Source organism: Pangasianodon hypophthalmus, chromosome 8 (assembly GCF_027358585.1).
Source record: "Pangasianodon hypophthalmus isolate fPanHyp1 chromosome 8, fPanHyp1.pri, whole genome shotgun sequence".
Lineage (NCBI taxonomy): Eukaryota > Metazoa > Chordata > Actinopteri > Siluriformes > Pangasiidae > Pangasianodon > Pangasianodon hypophthalmus.
In genome coordinates, this window is record NC_069717.1 from 15,942,134 (window position 1) to 15,965,815 (window position 23,682).

Below are 23,682 nucleotides of genomic sequence, written 5' to 3' on the forward strand. Positions count from 1 at the left end.
TAATAAAGCTAATAAAGAGTTACACAAATATCTTGTAAAGCTTTAAATAACTATAAGTTTTAACAGCTTTTTTTGTTAGAACATTCAGAGATTGAAGAAACGTATTGTTTGAGGTTTATTGATAGCTCTAAAAAGTTAGGTTTTTTTGTTGATGAATTTTGATTTATGAATGTAACATTTGGTTAAAATAATCATCTAATTTAAATTAAAATTGAGAGCTGACCTTTCTTTCATAGACAGTGAAAACAAACAATACATTTCTCCAAAGCAATTTAGGATAGATATGATCAGCAATAAATAATGTCTTTCTTAAGTTTCTGGAGGTAATGGTTAGTTGGATAAAACCTGTACAGCATTTTAAATATCTCTCTGACTTCTGTGGCAATAGACAAACTTCTGTAGCAATAGCCAAACTCTATCCCAGCAGATTCCTCCAAAAAACTGGACCAATATGACAAAGATGAAGGTGTACTGATGACTTCTTTATTTTAATACAAAACATATCTATTATTCCAATTATAAAATCTATGAGGGCTAAAGTTGTGTTTATAAATAGTTTGAGGGGAATTTTATCAATATTATAATTACATAGCAACAAAAAATTTAGACCACCAACAGAGGAAAAGACATGATGGGGAATAAGATTTCACAAGAAGGTTGGACACCTAAAGAATCGTCTAATCCAATTGATTTTGAATGTATAGTTTAATGTGGCAAAGTCCAAAAAGTTAAGGCCACCCTTAGTGTACTCGCTCATCAAAACTGATTTTTTCAAATAGTAAGTGCGGTTTTTCCATACAAAATCAAACAATATTTTGTCTATGGTTTTACACGTATGATGAACAACATGCAGAGACAGTGCAGCATATGTTAATCTAGATAATCCTTCAGCCTTTGAGAGCAAAATCCTACCTTAAAGACAAATCCCATAAAAGCCTTTGATTGAATTTCTTTTTTGTTTTTTCAGTGAGTGGATTAAAGTTATTAAGACGTCTCTGGGACTCATACAGTGACACCTAAATAAGTAACAGATTCCTTTACAGGAATATTGGAAATTGAGTCAACATTGCACTCATTGATAGCTAACAATTCACTTTTTTTAAGATTTAAACGAAGACCAGAAGCCTTAGTAAACGCTCCTAAAGTAATTAGATAGCTAGGGGAACTTGTAAGCTATCCTTTTGAACCAAGGTTGTATCATCAGCCAGCCGACTTATAATTATAGATTTGCCAGTAATGCCCTGCAGATTACTAGACTTAACAAAGATAAAGTTTCATTTTCAGAGTATTCTGATGTATATAATTTCTTATAAAAGGTGGAGCAAAAGTTTGGATATAAGCTTTGGGTCATCAGTTATCGCATTGTCAATTTTTAATTGATTAATATTGTTTACCTTTGCATGATGTTTTTCTAATTAGAAAAAAATAAGAGGAGTTCTGTTCTCCTTCTTCTAACCATCGTCTCTGGGATTTAACAAAAGCTCCCTCTGCCCTCCTTTTATATATTTTATTTAAGCTTTCTTGTAAATTAATCAACTATATATTGTCAAATAATCAACTATATTTAAGTATTCGGTAACATCTGAGAGAACAAAGAAATATTTGCAATAATATTTTGTTCCTCTAACTTTCTAGTTTTGGCTAGATTACTTCCAAACTTCCTTAAGTATTTTGCTGATTCATATTTAAACAATTCCCAATTTAAACAGTGTGAATTTTCTGTTTTGGCTTTACTAAAGAAATATAATATTGACTGAGAGATTTTAGTTTTCACTTTTTCATATTTAAGAAGTGAGTTGTTCAATTTCCAGTAATTTGCTTTGTTATATCTGAAGAGAGTAAATTAATAGAAATGTAAACAGCTTTATGATCACTCAATGGACAGGGAAGAATGTTAACTGAGACATCTTGTTCTTTAATACTTTTGAAACTAGCCAATAGTCTAAACGAGATCCTTGTATTATCTTTGTTACTCCAAGTGAACATGACCACATCTGGGAATTTAAGTCTCCATATGTCTATTAAATCAAATCTTTCCATAAAACGCTTAAGGTATACATTCCTGATGTTATTGCAAGCAGGTGGCCATTTATCTAATATAGAATAAAAAATTACATTAAATTATTACACAAAATTACATTCAAAATTACATTAAAGTTCCCTCCAATCAATATGTGGGAATTTGGAAATTTGACCTACCAAAGCTTAAGTTTGTTTTCTATATCTGTGAATAATTAAATGTTTTCTAAACTATTGTTATACCTATACACATTAAAGATGATGGAAATAACTTTGTTGCAGATTATAATTTGACAAATAAAATGCCCATTTGGATCTGTGTTTGTATGTAGAATGACACTATTAAACCTATGTTTCATGTTTAAAACACCCGCTGATCTTTCTGTACAGTGAGAAAACCACAAATCGTCACCCCACTGAGTTCTCCAAAAATTCTCCTGACAGAAACAAATATCAGTGTTTAGCTGTTTAGTAAATAAAAATAAAGCTTTACGTTTGGTAATATTTCTTAAAAATTGGCGTTTAACAAAACTGTAGACAATGAAATACTTTGAAAAAGAAGTAACTTTTATGATACTTCGAGATAAGTGATGAAAAGTGTCAAACTGAACTTCAACTGCACCTTAACAGAACACAAATTCTTCAGCAAAAAACTGTATGGAAGTCCAACATACTCTCTACAGTTATGCAGTTTTTTTAGGATGCTGGTCAACATGCACAGCCTTTATACTATAGAGAATATATCATCCAGTTGTCCTTAAGTAATTTCCTTTCCACTGATGAAGGTCTGCGCTACAACGTAATATGCAAACTTTCCTTCACTTCTTGCCTTCTTTACCACAGGCCACAGCTTCAGTTTGGCCTCCATGACAGGTTGTGATAGATCTTCAACAAAGCGGAGCTTGTTTTCTCACATGAAAGAATGGTTTTTGGCAGCCTTCCAAATGGAATCTCTGTAGGATCTCAGTGAAAACCGAATAATGATAGCTCTTGGTTTGGAGTTAGGTTGTGTTTGTTTCCCAAGGCAGTGTACAACGTCAGCAGCTTCAGCAGGTTCAACCGTTGCCTCTAGGAGAATGTTCTGACATAACTCTATAACTTTGTCCTTCAAATTTTCGTTTACATTTTCGGTAAAGCCATAAAGCTTCAAATTCCACCTTCTAGAGTAAGACTCCAGCTCACAAACTCGCATTTGGAGTTTGGCCACTTTCTGTTCTTCCTCTTTGAGACAAGTATCAACGTTCTCCGTTTTCTTCTGTGTATCCTTAATTTCACTGCATGCAAAGTCCAGCGTTTTCTTCCACCTTTCTATTTTCAGTGAGTTTTCATCAATTTTCTTAGAGTTCTTGCTTACCAGCTTTTCGATAGAATCAGCTCGCTTATAAACGAGATTGGAGAGGGTAGAGATGACAATGTTATTTAGTGATGAACATTCAGTCTCCTTTTTTGCTGCTGGGGATTTGCACGGAGTTACAGGTAGTGAGGTATACTCTTCCTCTGACATGGTGACTGCCACAGTTGACATGCTGCTAGTGTAATCGTGGGAGGAGGATATCAGAGCGTTACCTGGTGGATCTTCAGGCACATTGTTTTTACTCTTTTGCATTCTTTTCCTTTTGCAACTCAACATTAGTTTGTTTTAGGTTGTCACATGTTAGTCAAATCAGGACTTTCTGTTTTTCCTGGTTTTAAAGGTGTTTTGTGCAGAAGCTCAGCTGAATCGACCTTTCTCTGTAGCCATCTTGGAACCTCTCTGGGAAATGAAGTCTGATGCCAAATTCGGCGTTGACATGACACTTACATACAAACATTTTTCTGTAACATTTAATTTGATGTTGGAAAAATAACATTTGGAAATATAAAATGTTTTTAAATGCAGAATGCAGACGTCAAAAAACTAAAAAAAACATTGGGATCAGTTCTCAATGTTGATGCGTTGGAAGCAGGAAAAATGGGCAAGTGTGAGGATCTGAGCAAATCCGACAAGGCCCAAATTGTGATGGCTAGATGACTGGGTCAGAACACCTCCAAAATGGCAGGTCTTGTGGGGTGTTCCTGGTATTCAGTGGTTAGTACCTACTAAAAATTTGTTCCTGGTATTCAGTGATTATTACCTACTAGAAGGACACTCAGTCAACCAGTGACAGGGTCATGGGTGCCCAAGGCTCATTGATGCACATGGGGAGCGAAAGATAGCCTGTCTGGTCTGATCCCACAGAAGAGCAACTGTAGCACAAATTGCTGAAAAGGTTAATGCTGGCTATAATCGAAAGGTGTCAGAACACACAGTGCATCTCATTTTGCTGTGTATGGGGCTGCATATGATGCTCTGGGTGATGTTCTGCTGGGAAACCTGGGTCTTAGCATTAATGTCGATGTTACTTTTACACGTACCACCTACCTAAACATTGTTGCAGACCAAGTACTCCCCTTCATGGCAACGGTATTCCCTAATGGCAGTGGTCTCTTTCAGCAGGATAATGCGCCCTGCCACACTGCAAAAATTGTTCAGGAATTGTTTGAGGAAAATGACAAAGAGTTCAAGGTGTTGACTTGGCCTCCAAATTCCCAAATCTCAATCCGATCATGCATCTGTGTGATGTGATGGACAGATAAGTCCAATCCATAAGTCCAATCCACCTCGCAACTTACAGGACTTAAAGGATCTGCTGCTAACATCTTGGTGCCAGATACCACAGCACACCTACTGAGGTCTTGTGGAGTCTATGCCTCGACAGATCAGTGCTGTTTGGTGGCACAAGGGGACCTACATAATATTAGGCAGGTGTTTTTAAAGTTATGGCTGATTTTATACTTTGATATGATTATTTTATACAGATTTTATAACTTTAAAACCAACAAAAAATATATATTGTGTAGGTCCCTCTTGTGCCACCAAATCAGCTCTGACCCGTCATATATAGGGTGTCCCAAAAGCCTCCATACATGGGGCAAATTAACACTTTTTAGCAAAATGTCTTTCAAAATTTTTCACACTTACTTTATATAGTTTTTTCAGACAGCCTTTAAGAATGCCCGTGAGCGTACTGATGCAATACGGTTGCAGTGAACTTTAAAAGGAAAGATGGAAAGCACATCACACACGACACTGTTGCCAAAATTATTAACAAATTCAAAAAACCTGGAAGTGTTGTGGACCAACTGAGATGTAGACATCCGTAAACATCCACTGACGAAGGCACAACCATGATACTGGCATACATAGTCCCCTATACACACTGGATATATAAATATGTGGTGAAGACATATGAAATATGGCACATGGCCCAGGGAAAAAAAAACTATTTGAGCTTTTTTCAGTAGCATCTTCCTTGGGACTATATTAACAACAGTTAATAATAATACTAATAATAATAATAATTTTATATATACATATATATATATATATATATATTATTGTATTGACTCTGAGGCATATAGGGCATATAGCAATACCAACATGTGTCTGCTAAGGCAACGTCCTTCTAGTAAAGTTTGTCCACTTGGCGGCCATCTTGGTCATAGAAGACCAGACTCCTATCTACCTTGAAGACAGACCCATCAACCAGGAACGGATCAATCATATGATGTTTCAAACATGGATTTGAAATGACTGTTGAAATCTCATAAAATTGAATAAATAATCTGTGGCCTTCACCTGAATGAAACGCCACCTCTGGCGTGAGAGTTTTGGCTGTACCCTATAGAAAAATAGTGTTTTGCGGTTTGGAACGTAGCCTGAATAGTGCACATAGATGCGCATGCGCATGTCTGAGTACAATACGGAAGTGATATCGCTATATAACTGAATGTTGTTTCTCTTCACAATCGAGGGAAGATTATATTTACATGAGGTATTTTTAACGTAATTGCAACAGTCTATATTGCCTTAATTTTGCAGCTAGTATTTCTGTTACATTTTAGACTTTTAGAACATTTTAAGGGAATAATTAGCTACAGATGAAGCATTAGCTTAAACGCTAGCTGGCTGTCTAACTTTGAGATTATGATTTGTATTTAATACTGCGAGTAATATATTTTCATACTGTAAATGTGTAATTAAACTGTGTGGCTGTCACTGACAATTACAGACATGCAAAAACTGAATGAATGTAAATCCTGTTAAGATTCAGTAACTCTTACTGTCATGATTCTAGTGTGTTTTTCTGCTTTTCCACTTAGGTGACATGTATTTGGGACAGATAGATAATTTAGTTCATTAAGGCTGTCAGATCGCCTTTACAACTGCAGTCCGTTTTTGGACTGAAGGAGGGTAATAAGAAGAGAAAATGCCAGCTCGGAACACTGTTACGGGTGGACTTCCCAACAGCAAAGTGAGATACTCCAAACTAGCCAGTGATGATGACGGCTACATTGACCTTCAGGTGGGAAATGAGACTGAAGTACACCTGATGACGTGACACGATTAATACTACAGAAAAAGCACTCCTCCAATACTTAATTCTTTTCTAACGTTTAACCAAAATCTATGCATTGTACTGTATATTATTATAATATTCAGTATATCAGTATAATTAGCATGTGTTGCGTTTGAGTAAAATCATGAAAATGCACATGACATGTTGTTAATAGATTTCACTGTTGAAGCTTTGTTTGAAGTAGTAATGTAAATCCACACTGTGGAATGGGAAAAAAGATATTTTGTGATATTGCTCTTTCTGTTTTGTTTTAGTTCAAGAAAAGCCCACCCAAGGTCCCATATAAGGCAATTGCCCTGGCTGCTGTTCTTTTTCTCATCGGCTCAGTTTTAATCACCATTGGAGCTCTGCTCTTAGCAGGACACTTTGAAGTTCAAGATGTGAGTATGCAACTTTTTGCAGATTCTACCTTTCTTTCTAAATGAAAAGCCATATTTCCTTAACAGCATGCAGACTCACTAGCACTAGTGCCTGTTAGGGGATGCATAGAGTAGGTGAGTATTTACTTGACTAAGGAAGGACTTCCACCTGCATTTATTTTTGCTTTTTGTCCTTTAAAGTTATAAACTTCCACGCTGTGCAGTCTCATTTCCAAAATCAGCTATTTTAACTAAGCTATGTGTGCTGCCTTGTCATCCACACAAGTGTGGTTTAAGAATAGATAGTCATGGGAAAAAAGAAAGTACACACCCCTTCAATTCTATGTTTTTGTTTTTTGTTTAAACAAAAAAACACACACACAACAGATTTCTTTGTAGTTATTTTTTTCCCAAAAAAAGTAAACCTAAAACCAAAAGTACACCTTCCTACTTTCACAATTATTAAGAGAGCAATTAGCAGCCAGGTATTACTAATGAAATTCACAAGATTAATTAATCATCAAGAACTGTGTCTACCTCTATAAAAGCAGACCTTTTGGCAGTTTGGTGTTCCAGAGAATTCAGGTGTGTGTGTCTACATCGTGCCAGGAAAGTACCTCAGAGAAGCAATTGTTGCTGCTCATCAATCTGGGAAGAGTTATAAGGCTATCTACAAACAATTTGAAATTCACCATTGTACAGTAAGAAGGATTGTTTACAAATGGAGAGCCTTCAGGACAGTCGCCTATCATCCCATGAGTGGGCATCCTGGCAAATTCCGTCCAAAGTCAGACTGTTTAATGCTCAGAGATATAAAGAAACACCCACGAGCAACATCATGTGACCTACAGGCCTCTGTTAGTACGTTAAATGTTTATGTTCATGACAGCAAAAAAGACCAAGTATGGCTTTCATGGATGGGTGGTTAGGAAAAAGCCCCTTCTCTCCAAAAAGAATACAGCAGCATGACTTAGGTTTGTAAAATTGCATCTGAGCAAACCACACATGTTCTGGAACAATATCCTTTGTACTGATGAGACCAAGGTGGAGATGTTTGGTCATCTTGCACAGTGCAGTGTTTGGTGAAAACCAAACACAGTGTATCACCACAAACACCTCATACCAACTGTCAATCATGGTGGTGGAGAGGTGATGATTTGTGCTTGTTTTGCAGCCACAGGACCTGGGAAGCTTGTAGTCATTGAGACAAACAATGAACTCCACTTTATACCAGAATATTCTAGAAACAGATGTCTGGCAAGCTGGGCTGAAATTGGATCATGCAACAGGACAGTGATCCCAAGCACACCAGCAAATCAACATTGGTGTTGCAATGGCCAAGTCAAAGTCCAGACCTTAGCCCCATTGAAATCCTGTGGCAGGATCTTAAGTGTGCTGGGTCTGTAAATGAATGCTCTCAAACATCGATGAACTGAAGCTATTTTGTAAAGAAAATTGGGTCAAATGATGTGAGAGATAAACTCCTACAGAAAATGTTTACTCCAAGTTATTGTTGCTAAAGGTGGTTCTATATGTTACTGAATTATAGGGTGTACTTCTTTTTCCCACTTAATTTCTGACCGTTCATTTACTTTTTGAGAAAAAATGACTACATATTGAAATCTGTTGTGTTCTTTTGCTGTTATCTGAGCTTATTTGTTTATAGAAGTTGGTGAGGAACATAAAATTGTTATTTAGACCCTGATAAACAAAGCATAGAATTGAAGGAGGGTGTACTTTCTTTTTCCCATGATTTTATGTCAAGTAGTGTAATATCATGCATAGATTTATCACTTTGCATTTTATTTACTTTATTTTAGTTGATTTATTTACTGGTAACTATATTCCCCTACAAAAGTATTGGAACGGCAAGGCCAATTCAATTGTTTTTGCTATATACTGAAGACATTTGAGTTTGATATCAAAAGATGTATATGAGAGAGTAGATCAGAATTTCAGCTTTCATTTCCTGATATTTACATATAGATGTGTTAAACAATTTAAAACATGGCACCTTTTGTTTGAACCCACCCATTTTTCAAGTGATCAAAAATACTGGAACATGCAACCGACAGGTGTTTCTTCTGGCCCACCTGTGCCCTGGTAGACTGATTGTTTAAACAATTAATAAGTCTGAATGTCTACTCTTGGTTTGAGTATCCAAGTTCTTGCAAACCACAAGATGCAAAGCACTCATCAGCAGTAAGAATCGGAAGGCCAGATTGTGGTTGTTCTTCTTCTTCTTTTGGCTGCTTCTGTTAGGGTCGCCACAGCTGATCTTCCGTCTCCGTTATGGAAATCCGGTTTTATGGTCCGCATATTTGATTTGGTACAGGTTTTACGCCGTATGCCCTTCCTGATGCAGACCTACCATTTTATCTGTGCTTGGGACTGGCACTGAGAGTGTAGTAGTTCGTGCGACCCCAGTGGCTGGGTTTGGCCCCTGACATGGGGCTCAAACCCATGACCCTGAGACTAAGAGTCTTATGCTCTACAAGATTAACCTCTACCTCTACCTGTAAAGACCAAAGTGTGGAGAAGGGATCTGCTCATGATCCGAAACATATGAGCTGTCGAGCACGGTGGAGGTGGTATCATGGCTTGTGCTTACATGGCTGCTTCTGAAACGGGCTCACTAACCTTTATTGATGATGGAACTCATGATGGTAGCAGCAGAATGAATTTAGAAGTCTACAGAAACATTCTGTCTGCCAGTTTACAGAGAAATGCATCCAATCTAATTGGAAGGAACTTCATCAGGCCGCAAGACACTCTGCCAACACAACAAAGGACTTCAGCCGGGGAAAAAGGTGGAAGATTTTAGACTGGCCAAGTCAATTACCAGACTTTAACTTAATTGAGCATGCATTTCACTTCCTGAAGAGGAGACTGAAGGGAGAAACCTACAAAGACAAACAACAACTGGAAGAAGCTGTGGTACAACCCTTGAAAAGCATCACAAAAGAAGAATGCAACACTTTGGTGATGTCTTGGTCACCGGCTTGATGCAGTTATTGCAAGCAAGGGATATACAATTAAATATTAAGTGTTATTGTCTTATTTATTTTTGCTCACCTAACAGTGGAGTGGTCTGCCACCAAAGGTGCCATGTTCTAAGTTGGTTAACACATCTAGATGTAAATATCAGGAAATGAAAGCTGAAATTCTGATCTGTTGTCTCATAGTCATCTTTTGATCTCAAACTCAAATGTCTGTAGTGTATAACAAAAACAAAAGAATTGTCATTCCAATACTTTCAGAGGGGACAGTAAAACTGTGTAGCCTAAAGAAGAGTTTAAGCTGGAAATGTATTTTGTAGGCTGTGTTTGACTGTTAATTGACACATCCTAACTGCACTAAAATAGAGACGCCCTGAACCAGATTTATCTAGTCAAATACTGTTGTGAATTAATTGACCCTTAGTGCCTATAAATGAGGACCACAAAAAATACATTATCTTTAGACTGAGTCTAATGCTCCTATGTTTTTTGGTACAAGTGGATGAAGATATTTGTTGATGGATGGAATGGTGTGAACATTTTTCAAGAGAGTGACATTAAGTAAAACTACAGTAACAGTACAAACATTAAATTATTAGTTTAGGTAGGCCGCATGCAATATCTAGTAGTTAATATGCTTTTAGTTATGTAAGAGTATGCTTTTAGATAAGTCAAATCAGGTGTCTTGGAGCATGAAACCCATTTGCAGTTCATGAACTGAAAAGGAATGAGATTAAGAATTATTCATTCTGGCTGGTAGGGCTGAACTCTGATGAGCACTCCACAGGTGGTGTAAAAATTAAAAACATCTTAGATTGTTGTTTTGCATTATTTTGCTACAGAATGTCCGCACACTCTGATTATTTAAAAGATAAAGAAACGCCAACCTGGCTCTATTTGGTAATGCAGTTAGGAAGCATTCTGTGAGGGTTTTAGAACAGCACTGTGATGATCCTGCTAGATGATCTAAATAAAAACAACTAGTAATCTGACTAGAAAAGTCTCATGATTATATTAACTCTTATGTATACTGCCACATTAAAATTAAAATCCAGAGCTCTGACGGCATGTATACTTATAATACTTATAATAAAAACAATAAAATGAGTGTAAATACTTTTTTTTTTGTCTTAAAACTGTCAGTATATATGAAGTACCATGATGAAAAGGAGGTAACTAAGACATAGTACACCCCCCTCCCCCGAAGACACACCCACACACACACACACACATCCACACATCACAACCATCAACCAAATGACTATTAAGGTACACTACTGAAGCTATAACAATTTTTTTAATGCACTCCTACACACACACACACACACACACACAAAGATGGGGCAGGGTCAATATGTTCTTTCAATCAAGGTGATAAACCTGGCAATCAGACCTTTAAGGACATTAACTATGGTGAGCAGACCATGTCAGCTTAGAATATGATTAATGCTAAATAATGCTAATGTACCCTTCTTCCCTACCAGTGTAGTAGACAGATATTTAGCTGATTGCTACTTCATTTATTAATGTTGTTTTAGGATGTTTTTACCACACCATGATATGTGTAAAGATTTATGTCCTTTCTGGAGGTTTTCCATAAATGACAATATGTTTTATTTCACTTGCAGCACCGTGAGCGCACTATACCGGTCCTCATCATTGGAATTCTGGTCTTCATTCCAGGATTCTACCACTTGCGTATTGCCTACTATGCCTATAAGGGTTACCGAGGCTACTCTTACGATGACATCCCAGACTTTGATGACTGAGTAACATGGAACAATGTTTTACCAGTGTTTATAACTGATCTCTGAAGAAAAAGTCTCCTCCTGTATCTGCAGCCACAGCTTCAGTCTAGAGAGGCTTGCATTTGTACTACATGAACTTTTTCATATTGCATCTGGAAAAAAGGTGGGTAACTTGAGCCTCAAGAATCCAATATATGGATTTATATTCCATATTTCAGAAATGGAAAAAATTTGTTTGTAGCATTTGTGATGCTATGCTGACATGTACTCATCTTTAGTGATGATTAAAATTGAGGTGAGAGTAAGCAAGCTATTTGAAATGTATAGATATTTGTCTGTTCAACTTTTTACTGTTGTTTTAGATGTGTTACTACTGTAGAATAGGTTCTTATGGGGAACAGAATCCTGTCATCATCCCTGGATCAGACAGAGCTCTGTTAGATCAAACTGCTTTAAAGTCAATTGAATAGCAATAAATCATGACTAGACCCGCCTATGACTGTGGTTTCCTGCTGAATCGCTAGTACTGATTTCATGATTTGTCTTTATTACCATGTAATAAATCTCAGAGTTTTGATCTGTTTAAAACCCTGTTGACCATGTGTGAGAAATGTATCATTCTGTATTTATTTAGCATTCACTCCATTCAGTTCATGTGTTTCCTCTTCATTGTAATCAGTTAATATCTATATCAAAGTAAGTTGCTAAGTAATTCTACATAGTAAACAAATACCTCTGGAGTAAAAGTTGCCCACTTTGGAATTTGCTAAAAAAGCATAATAAAGATATAAAGAGACATGGACATTGTGATGACTATATATTGAAGAATGGGGACTGTAAATGGGGAATGTAAGAATATATTTAATATAAACCTATAAATAAAATTTCTACTATTATTTTATATTAAACATGCTAGAACACGTAAAACAAAATTATTAGTTATTTGTTGGACAGATTTGGAAGCACAAACTGAAAAAGGCATTTTATGTGGCGCTTTACGCCCTCTAGTGGCTCGAAAGTGAATAGGTTAGGAAGTAACAGGAGTAAATGTTTGTATAAGCGTGATCTTTTTTTGTTTGTTTTTGTGGTCAGGTTTTCTGACCCAGAAACAGTGTATAGTATACGTTTGACTGCAGGCCTGTGCTTGTTATGAACCCGCATGTAGTGCAGCAGTAGTCGCTATAGCGCACTAGAAGCCCGGGTCTCTTAAGGCTCGTGCAGCAGTGAGAGGTTGCAGCTGTAGCCCTGAATTCTACACGTTATGAGAGTTTAAGCCTAACAGAAGTGGACCTGCTGGAGACCTGAATTAACTGCTTTTTATTTATCCTTTCTCCAGGTTTCTTGTATTAATTGCACTAAGGTATTAGACTAAACGAGGCAACAGTGTTAGTACAAAAGACTACAATATTAGGGTTGAAGATCAGAATCTATATAGAATCTGTAGAAGAAGAGTAAACTAGGAAACGGTGGAAATTGACGGTTACGTTCAGGAACAATGGATGAGACTGTTCCTATGCAGCTTACATCAGTCTGACATGTGCCAGAGTGATTTTTCAATCTTGGGAGAAAAGAAGTGGAGAGAGAGAGAGAGAGAAGGGGGAGGGGACTGAGGGAGGGGATTGAGGGAAGAATGGAAGGGAGGGAGGGAGGGGAGTGAGGGGGAACAGCACAAAGTAGACGCTGTTCATTTAATTCACATGGCTTATGTATCTCCTGTAGGTAGCTTAAACTTTTAGAAAGCAGCTATATCCATTCTCCAGCTGCTCGACCAGAGGCTTTCAGAGAGCTTCAGTGATTTTAGTCTACTATAAACTTGTAAGAGAAGAAAAGGGGAAGTTGGAGCGCGAGCGCGCGCTTGTGCAGCCTGCAGCGAGTTGCGCTTCGCGTGGCGCATTTTGGACAACCTGTAGCAGCAGGTAACGTCCTGTGCGCTCAGAGGGAGAGGAAAAGCATTGCCTCGGGCAATTCCTGTGAAGAAAACTTGTGCTCCTCTGCAAACACTTCTGATGGTTCTACAGCAGCACCTTATTCAACTCTGCACCTGATACTGGAGGACACTGGCGATCATGTAAAGCTCACAGAGACCAGAGCCACGGGTTATCTCAGCTCAGCTTGCATAACCGTCACACAAATATTTTTGTTTTGTGTAGAAAACTATACTGACCAGGACCATCACATATTCGGAAGGAACTTCCCCTGGGTATACGAAAAAGGAAAAGTGTTCCATGGAGTGATGTCTCACAGAAGGTGCAGAGCCTCAGGTAAACATGTACATCCAGTTTACACCAAAGCTCCTAAAATGCTGCATACTGACTGCGCTTCTTATCGGCATCCATCATTTGCAGTAGGTCAGTTAATACTCACGTGATGTGCATTTTAATTACGTGCCCATTGTTAGCCTAAGAAAACAAGAATCATCTTCCAGTGCTGCCCATGCTCCATCCAGCACACTGACTTTAGGATGGAGTGTCTTTTATAAGGAATTTTCACACACCTCCATGTGGTTATGTTAGACCGTGTGGTTACACCGCGGGTATGTTATGCCATGTGCGCCTCAGAGAGTTACATATAGTCACGCCTATTACTCCTGATGTGTGTGTGGTTGGAAGGCTGTGAGTTCAAATCCCAAAGCCCTTAATTAACCCTCAACAGCTCAGATGTATAAATGAGATAAATGTAAGTCACTCTGCATAAGGGTGTCTTCCAAATGCCATAAGCAAGTGAAACACATGTAAACCCTCTCTATTTACCTGTAATGAGTGGAACCAGTGTAAACCAGCATGTGTGTTTTGGGGTAGGAGACGTGGGACTGCACAGTGTATGATCTGTGTATGACATGATGCCTCGGTCCATATTTTTTGAAATGACTTAACAAACAGCCATGTTATCGTATTCAGACAGATCTACTACGCACAGAATTTAAATAGTAGCTTATTTATAGATGTGTGGTTCTCTTTCTGTGAGTTCTGTCAGTGAGCTGTTTTTATAAGCATACAGTAAATAATAAGTCCCTGAATAGTCACCTATAATACACTTGTAATTTTACACTTATACATGTAACTGTAACATGATTACACTTACCTTGCCCTTTTCCCTCTTGGACTGCATCTTATTAGTGAATATATTTGTTATAGCTTGAGACAGTTTTATAAATGTGTGTATTCAAAGATCTGTGTAATCATGCCGTGTGTATATACAATGCGCTGGTCAGTACTTGTTATAAATGTGAACTGCTTAATGAGGGCTGCCATTGTCACCAAAATCCATGTTGCTTCCTCTCAAGACTATTCACCTGTGGTACAAGATCTCATTGGCTGCAAAACTGCACATTTTGCTTTCTTTCTCTGTTATTCTCATTGAACAAGTATCTGTCATGTTGTCATATTGGATCAGCATTAATCACTAGTTTGTTGAGGAGCTACCATTCACTAACACCTGTTTCTTCTCTGGATATTATTTCTTGTGCCTACACAGTAAAAGCATTTCTCTGTTTAAAAAAAAACTGTTTATATTCAGTTAGAAGTAAGAAGCAAGAATTATCAGAAAAGTAAGGGAAGCATTGTGTGAGTTCTCCAGCTTTGTTTAAGTAACACTTGTACACATTTGGGGGTGAGAGTTAATGTGTGAGGGAGGCACGAGACAAATTGCTTCACTAGTGAACAACTACTGCCAGATAGCTTTGGTAGTAAAACCTCTGAATGTACTGTTACTTTACAGTTTGACTGATCAAACCTTGAAATATGGTATGTTGAATTTATTAGATTATTTATTCCCAGGTTGCAGATTATTAGAAATGACTACCATAGCTTAAATTCACAGCTGGTTATATTTTATCTCTACCCGAGATTGGTTCCATCTGTTCTTTTAATAACCCATAGATCTGTTGAAGCAAATACAAGTTACCAAGTTATCTTGGGTATGTATAGACCAAACGGGCTTTATGGAAGTATGTTAACATCAGAGGGCATTAGTTGCATTTTCCTTTTGATACCGCAAAAGCGAGTAGAACAGTCATGTTTCATAAAGGCAGGTCAATATATATTTTCAACAAGGACATCCATTTAAAACTGTTGGTCACAGAAAATGTGAAAATTCTCTCTTCAAACATCATCAAAATCGCATACATGCATCGTAGCATTTAAAAATCACACGAAGCCAGAGAAAACTGAAATGGTTTATTTATCTGTATAACTGGTGCCTGTATTAAAACTCATACATAAAATTAACTCTTTATTTGACGGGTACCTATAGGATACATAGTGCCTTTATAACACATTTATAAGCATTGTATAAATATTTTTATAAAATGTTGGTGAAAGTATGAAAGGCTTACATCAAAACACATAAGAACGTTTGCAACCTTGTCTTTATATGGGCGAGAGAACAACATCCATCACTTATCATTATAAGTTAACTGATTCAGACTATATTGATTATATTACTGTATTTTCTTTGTCCATATCTTGCAAGTTATTAGCTTGTTTTTACTAACAGCACATTCATGGCATTCATAACACTTTAGTTTGAAGGTATTAAAATCATTCATTTGGCTGGCATATGGGCTTCATAAATAAGAAGCTGTATTGGAATGGCACTCCATAACAATAAATACTCTAGATAACATAAGTCCATTTCACAAAGGTAAAATGGCAGATGGACACATTTTTGCGAATACTTTATTACAGTGTCTACTTTTTATTAGAGCATGGAATTGAATGCTCAGTCCATTTGTATTAAATGGATTATGGAGTGCCATTCTAATACAGCTTCTTCTTTATGAAGCCCGTTTCCCAGCTAAATGGTCATTCATTCATTTAATCCCCTCAAACTAAAGTGTTAGTCAAATTTACATTCATAACACTCTTGTGAAGCACTGTGTCCTCCTTCTGCAACTTCATCAAAGTGTCATGAATGTGCTGTTAGTAAAAACAAACTAATACCTTAAATGATTTGGATAAAAACATTTCAGTAACACAGTATCTCAAACAGTTAGCTAACTATTATAATGATAACAGATGGTTGCCGTTCTCTCTTCCATTTGTTGTCTCTTCCATGTTAAGAGTTCAATATCATCTTATGCCTTTTGACATAAGCCTTTCATAAATTCACCACCACTGCTTTATGATGTATTTATGCAATTCTTACGAATATTTTTATCAACGTTGGTTTTGATACAGACAGGAAGATTCGTTGGCTGAGATTTCTTTGTTCTGAGATTGTTCAGGGCAGAGCTGTTAAGGCTATAGTGATGGCCTGGGATCCAGTCTTCCTGAAAGTATAAGAGCTGAAAGCCAGTAATGCTATATGTTACGTGGTTTGCGTGAGAGAGTAAATGTGCAGTCGTCTACAAAAGAACGGACTGAAATGTGTGTTTATTTATATTTCCAATCGTCTTTCTGCATCATGACATTTACTCTTGAGAGTCAAGGGTATCAGATGAATAGCAACCAGATGACTTCATGCAGCTTTATGCGTGCATATACTTGATACTATTCTTTGTAACTCACAGGTATATATGAGCTGAATGAACAGGCACATACAACACCATTGGTATTCACCTTTCAATATGGCTGCTGAGCATCCATCCCACTGCCATTCTCACACCCTGCGTCTGCAGTACGTTTTTAGCGATGGTTTTAGGTGTATACCTGTCATGATGTGTATGTTTGAGTGCACTCTATATGACGGTAACCAATTGTCATCTATGTATTATGAAGATATTTATGTCATATTCAGCTTCAGTTTTGCACTCTGGTGCTCTTTGTGCCTGCCTGCAGAAATATTACACTGCACGGGTAGTTTATTCTGTACATGCAAGTGCCTGCCATCCTCACTGTTGAATGAATCTTTAATCCAACAAACTGCCATTTTCAGGTCTCTACAGGCAGAGGAACTGTTCTTGCCCCCTTTTTAGCCATGTAATACACCATAAACATACTAATATCTGCTCTCACTGAGCAAGGCCCTTAAGTCAGTGACATTTATGGAGCCACTAAATGCATCTCAGGCCATACCACCTGATATGAGATAACCAACCACTTGTGAATGATGGAATTAAAATGGCATAGATCCAGGTGTACATATTCATTTATTTATGATCACAACCTCTGTTTGCTGAAGAGGAAGGACAACAAACATTTAAGGTTACCTATAAAAGGTAAGCAAAGCTAAGGATTACAAGGTGATATGTGAGCAGACATGTCATCTGTTGAATGGATCAAAGCAAACACAGTTAAGCTAGAAGGGATTGCAGTTTAAAATTTGTTTGCCAGCATAATACTTTGACATTCAGGGCCACCACTGTCTCTGATACAAGTATGATCAGTATTTAATAAAGTTTGCTTAGCAAGACTGTGAGCAGCAGGAGTGGATGAGCCTCAAACATAGACAATCTACCAAACTGAGGAATCTCTGTCAAGAACTATTAGTCTAAAGGGACAAACTCACTCATTAATACATTACATGCTGCTTAAAAGCTGTATATGGTGACAAACTGTATTTGGTGGCATGGGTATTTTACAGGCCTATATGGAATGCCATGTTCATAGCTAAGCAAAGCTGGATACCATGTGTGACCACTGGGCTGAGATTATTACCACAGAACCGTTTCTCACCTAATAATTTGCCATAACCAGTAAGTGTTCCTCCAGGTCCTTGTGTAACTTAAGAAAGCAGGCTTGTTGTAGAAGCCTGCTACAGCCTATAACATCAACCTGGCTACTGAATGATTAAATATTTTTTTCATTGGCTTGTGTTTAGCATGGCTGTTATGGAAAACTTTCTGACTTTACTCTCTAGGGAGATGTGACCATTTGGCACTATTGGGAGTCAAACCGTACATCTTGGTTTTATACTGCTGGTGACATTCATAGATACTAATAAATATTAGTTTGTAGCGAGTCTTTTAATGAAAAAATAAATTAAGTTTTAAGTAAGTGTTATGTGATCACGGAAGGAGAATATACAAAAGTCCTTTCAAGGTACTTTGACTGTCCATTCTTTATAATTATAATAGATATATTTGACCAGTGGAACTTTAAATGTCAACAGAGGCCACAATATAAGCTCATTAGATATAATATATTATATAATATCATATATTATAAGATATAGTGTGCATGCATGCAGAAGAAGCACACTGGCAAATACACATTTTGTATTTGGAGTGTCTCTCCCTTCTCCTCTCTCCCGTCTCTGTTTGTTCATGGCTGACACCCCTTTCCAAAAGCCTATCACAAGGTACCCTTGTTCTACAACAAGCCTGCTGAGGGGACACACAGAGTGACACGGAACCATACTGCTCCATTTACTTAGAACAGTGGTTATCAGTTTCAGTCCAAAGAACCCTGTGCTCTGCACATTTTTGTGTTTTTTTTTTTTTTGGCATTCTCTAAGACACCCATCTATGATCATCAGTTAATTATTAAACCAGGTTTCACCTGCATTATTGTAGAGACAACTCTAAAATATGCAGAGCAAAGAGTCTCCAGGACTGGAATTAAGAACTTCTTAGTGTTTCCGTGGGCTACTTCTGGATCGCAACCCTCTCTTAGAAACATATTCTGTGAGAAAGACAAAATACACACCAACATTCAATTGAGTTACTGTATGTGTGGAGTTTCATATGCTGTCCATGTGGGTTTTCTCCAGGATCTCCAGGACCGGTATAAAGTGGTTACTAAATGAATGATTTACCCAAAGGAACTAATGCTATTGGAGCTGAGTATTTGGGGGTTAGGGGCCTTTGGTTCAGGGGTCCAACAGTGTTTGTCTTGGATTTGCACTCACAACCTTCAGGTGACTAGCACAGCAGCTATCTGGTAAGCTGCCAGTTACCAGTGCTGTCAGCGTTCATCCAATAGCATTCTGATACAAGAATAACTTCAAGTAGACAGCATGTCTATATGAAAAACATCCAGCATTTATCAGGCATTACAGCCAATATTATAACAAAAATCATTACTTTATTCATTTGGAACAGTTAAAGATATCATTTAATTGGACATTGTTGTATATTGCCTTGTGAACATTGTCTGATATTGTTATGAACAATTTGCTTTCGTCAGTTGTCTGAATAGTGAGTTAGGTGTTAATCTCAAGATGGATATTAGGTTTCCTCTCAATTGTGCTGTTTCACAGTAGCTTTGTTTTGACAGAATGATGCTGTTGCATGCAATATCGGCCAAAACTGCACAATAGCCATATTTTGATATGCCTTATATTAAGTTTCATATATACAACAGTCTATAGATAATAAGCAATGACAGCAATTCACACAATTAAAAAAAAACTCACTGTGGAAATATGACCACAGTGTGCATACCATTTCTAATTCATATTGCATGACATCCCCATCTTTCTCACATGTTATTTAACTTTAACAGCATTCTTTGCCTCATAATGATTTGCATAGTCTAGCCAGTGTATCCTACAGCTATATATGTCTTTCAGAAAAATCATCTTTCTTATATTTTTCCTCTCTAGAATTGCTGTAATTCTAGAGAGTGAAATATAATTCAATCAAATAATCCATATAAATGGCCCATATGGCACATATAAAATGTTTTGTTGCCAAAATATTGATATAATGTTTGTACTCATCTGCAAAATACCATTTCAGAACATGTGGCAGTGGAGTACTAAGGGCTGTATCATACCTGTGGTTGTTCTGAATCATGTTGCTCAGCCAAGGAATCTGCCTTTCTCCTGAGCAGACCATGTGCTTAGCTGCAGAAGAAGGCTGTAGAGATTTGAAGATCCTTCCTTAGTTTGAAAGATTGCTATTGAGTTTATGCAAGTTATTATGAATATATTTTGATATATAAATGCCGTGTGGCTTTGTTGATACACAAGAACATAAAGCATTATAAACAAAATTTTACTTGTTTACATTGCTAAAACAGTCTTCTTATTTACTATTGTTGTAATTATCTAGAAGTATTAAGCTGTTATTAGTGGCTTTACATGGAGTGTGTCTGTGTGTGATAGGTGAAGGAGGTGCTTCTCTCTGGTGCCCCACCATATGGATATTTGCCAAGATGTTATTAGATTTACCCCATTTTCATTTCCAAGCTGCTTGGAACACAATTTCTCGTGAGCACTGAGTAGCACAGAATTAATTCCTGTAAAGCACTCTTGATTCGGAATAGAGAATCATTTGAAATCCAGCATGTTGAGAGCAGTGTGTTTGTAACCGTGTGTACACATGGAGTCTACTTAATTTGATAATGTTCAGTTAACTCATATTTCTAGGTCTGCTGTCCATTTACCTAGGCCACGTAATCAATTATTTGCTATCAAACCAACAGCCACCTGGATCAGTCTGAGTATTGTCTATTTGTGTGACAGTCTGATGTATTCAGTGATTTAGCTGTGTTAGTTTCACATGATTGCAGTGCTCTGTTGTGCCACCTTGATCTGTTTGTTTTAATCTGCTGTAAGATCTTCAGATAATGTATTCTGTGCTCCAAATTAGTTTGTAAATTTAAGAGTAAATCATATTATTAAAGCACTAAAACTATATCTGGCTGTTCTGTAAAGGAATAATTAATCATTGCACTGTTCCAAACCACAGCTCAGACAGTTCACTGTAATGTCAGGATGAAGGCTTAAGGAAAGAATGCATGCACTTAGTATGATTTTCAGACTGACTGCCAAACTCTGGTTATGGGAGATGAGTGACTGGCAAAAATGACAACTATTTGTTCTTGTGGTTTAACAAGCTTGTATTTGATCAGTTTTTCAGTTTTGTCTTACATTACAGTTTGAATCACATGATCCACCCACTCACTATGAATGAACGTTGCTTCATGGTTGTATAAAAGTCAACTTTAAAGAATTTTTCTTTACTTTTACTTTGTGATTAATGTTGTATTGCCAAGAAAGTAATGATCCAATATTTGTGTGTTTCTCATTTTCACAGAAATGTGTGATGGTGTGTGAGCGTTGGCCATGGGACAGAAGAAACTCTGGCTTCTGTGTGTCACTTTTGCTTCCTTCCTCTATCTTACAAGTAAGTACTGTGAAATTGTAATTTAAGACAAAAATTTATTATATTCCTCTGTGTTCTACTGTTGTAGTCTACTGTTCTTTTCCCTACTTTGTTATAATGTGCTGCACTCTGTTGTACTCTATACATCTTTACTTCGTCTTGCTTCATTAATTTTACTCACCACTATACGTTACTTTTTTCTACTCCCCAATATTTTATTTCACAGTGTTATCCACTCATCCTGTTTTACGTTCCTTATCTTATCTTTGTCCTCTATTCTGTTTCACCACCTACAGTGGGGTCCAAAATTCTGAGACCACATTGAAAATCTGGATTTTTTTTCATTTAGAATTGGAAATAAACAGAAGGTTTTAGAATTTTGAAATATTTAAAACAAAGAAAATAACTGTTCAATATATATATATTTAATATTCAAGATTCTGCAGTATTTATAAGTCCCTATTTAAATGTATTGACCATTTGAACTGCTTTGTTCAAAAGGTCAGATTTTCTTCATGTCTAATCTCTTCTATTGAAACGTGTTCAGACAACACACCGATGGATTTGATCTGAGATGGATCATAAGGTTTTGCACAAACTTTTGGAGTCCATGCCAGCTCGAGTGCACACTGTCATTAAAGCAAAAAAGGGGACATACCAAATATTTCAATGATTCTACTTTTCACTCAATTTGTTGTCAATAATATAATTTGTAATGAATATTGGTGTATTAAATTAGAAAAAAAAGCAAAGCATTTTCGCTGGTTGTCTCAGACTTTTGGACCCACTGTAGTTTCTCCCACCTTTACTTTCCTCACTTTATTATTTATTCCTCCATCCCCTTTGTCTGGATGCTGTTTTTGTTTTTCTCTGTTTCTGTTTGCCCTCCTTGATTGCCACCCTCTCTTAATTTTTATTTCCAATCATATTTAGATATCAGCATTTACCATCTAACAGGAGATGTCTGATATCAAAGTGTCTGTAATCATAATAAACCGGGGGTCTGTGGGCTGTGGATTCATCTGAACCAGTTTAACATAAATATTCTATGAGGGATCAGCCAGCATTGTCCCAAAGCATAATGGGAGAGAAACGTGAGACAGAGCAAGAGTGTATTTAGGGGCCAAATCTGGCCACAAAAATTACATTCTGCAAATCCGGATTTTGATCAGTCTGGGATTTAGGCTCTCCCCATTAGTCAAGGCATGGTTTCATTGTCTGTGCCAGGGGGAGGGGGATGCTGATAGGTCGCAGGCCATGTGTTTACAGCAGTCTGAGGAGGGGGGGTGTGGTGGGCCATGCTGCTCTCTCGCTTTATCAGAGAGCATCATCTTTGAGAGATTAGTCCTAATCTCAGTTCTAGACAATGTGAAGGACCAGCTCTGGTAACAGGGGAAAGACAAGGTTAACAGCTGGCTGAAATGAGTTTGCAATTTGTCAGCATGAAGCATGGCAGTCCACAAACCTCCCCTCTGAAGGCCTGGTTGCTAAACAAGACTTTCAGCATCTTGTGGATGTGAGGGGAGAAGTGTGTAGTGTGTTCTCAGGTTTGTATAGCTGTTTGAACATGCAGGCTGAGATCCAGCGTATTAACATTGATTAGCCAACAACTCTCATGGCTATTCCATATTTGTCTATCTGCCTGACTTGTGTGTGCATGTGTGTGAATCCATATATACTAATATATATATATATATATATATATATATATATATATATATATATATATACAGTATACTAACTCTTCTTCTTTTCCACTATCTTAGAAAAATTATCTTAGGGAAGTCAAGTTAAGAACCTAATTTAAGTTAGGAAAGTTAAAAAAGTTGAAAATTTGTAGAACTGATCTACTATTGATATTGTTTTGTGCTAAACTTAGCTTTAAAATCACTTCTCTACTGATCTTCTGAGATTTCACCAGTGCCAGTTGTAAATGCTTTTCACTCTGTGTGTCTATGAAGGTTCAGTAATTCAGGTTATTTTGAACGTCTAGTAGAAATAAGTCAAGATAATTGGACTCCACATGTTCACATCACGCACTAAGTCACATGATCACGAACACTTGAACCACGTTTATGCAGAATGAGCACCAGTATTTAAGTCACGTTTGTGGCGCACTCCTTGTCT

At 37.2% G+C, this 23,682-nt stretch overlaps 2 protein-coding genes across 5 annotated transcripts in view; both read left to right on the top strand.

The window, feature by feature from the left end:
* The first annotated feature begins 5,739 nt into the window (after positions 1–5,739).
* tmem230b (transmembrane protein 230b) lies at positions 5,740–12,360 on the top strand. Its single transcript, XM_026910718.3, has 4 exons — positions 5,740–5,873; positions 6,202–6,404; positions 6,713–6,838; positions 11,445–12,360. The coding sequence occupies exons 2-4, from the start codon at positions 6,309–6,311 to the stop codon at positions 11,583–11,585; spliced, it is 363 nt and encodes a 120-aa protein (XP_026766519.2). The 5' UTR covers positions 5,740–5,873; positions 6,202–6,308; the 3' UTR covers positions 11,586–12,360.
* An 869-nt stretch (positions 12,361–13,229) lies between these two features.
* igsf9b (immunoglobulin superfamily, member 9b) overlaps positions 13,230–23,682 on the top strand; it is a 39,583-nt gene continuing 29,130 nt past the window's right edge. For all 4 annotated transcript variants that reach the window (XM_026910773.3, XM_026910774.3, XM_034306990.2 and 1 more), the window contains exons 1-2: positions 13,230–13,825; positions 21,487–21,576. In XM_026910773.3, the coding sequence (XP_026766574.3) occupies positions 21,516–21,576 (61 nt within the window). In that variant the 5' untranslated portion in view covers positions 13,230–13,825; positions 21,487–21,515. The remainder of the gene's footprint in view (positions 13,826–21,486; positions 21,577–23,682) is intronic.

Coding starts and splice junctions, on each gene's coding strand:
- tmem230b (XM_026910718.3), top strand. CDS start 6,309: ATGCCAGCTCGGAACACTGTTACGGGTGGACTTCCCAACAGCAAAGTG. Junction 6,405..6,712: donor ACGGCTACATTGACCTTCAG/GTGGGAAATGAG, acceptor GTTTTGTTTTAG/TTCAAGAAAAGCCCACCCAA. Junction 6,839..11,444: donor GACACTTTGAAGTTCAAGAT/GTGAGTATGCAA, acceptor TTTCACTTGCAG/CACCGTGAGCGCACTATACC.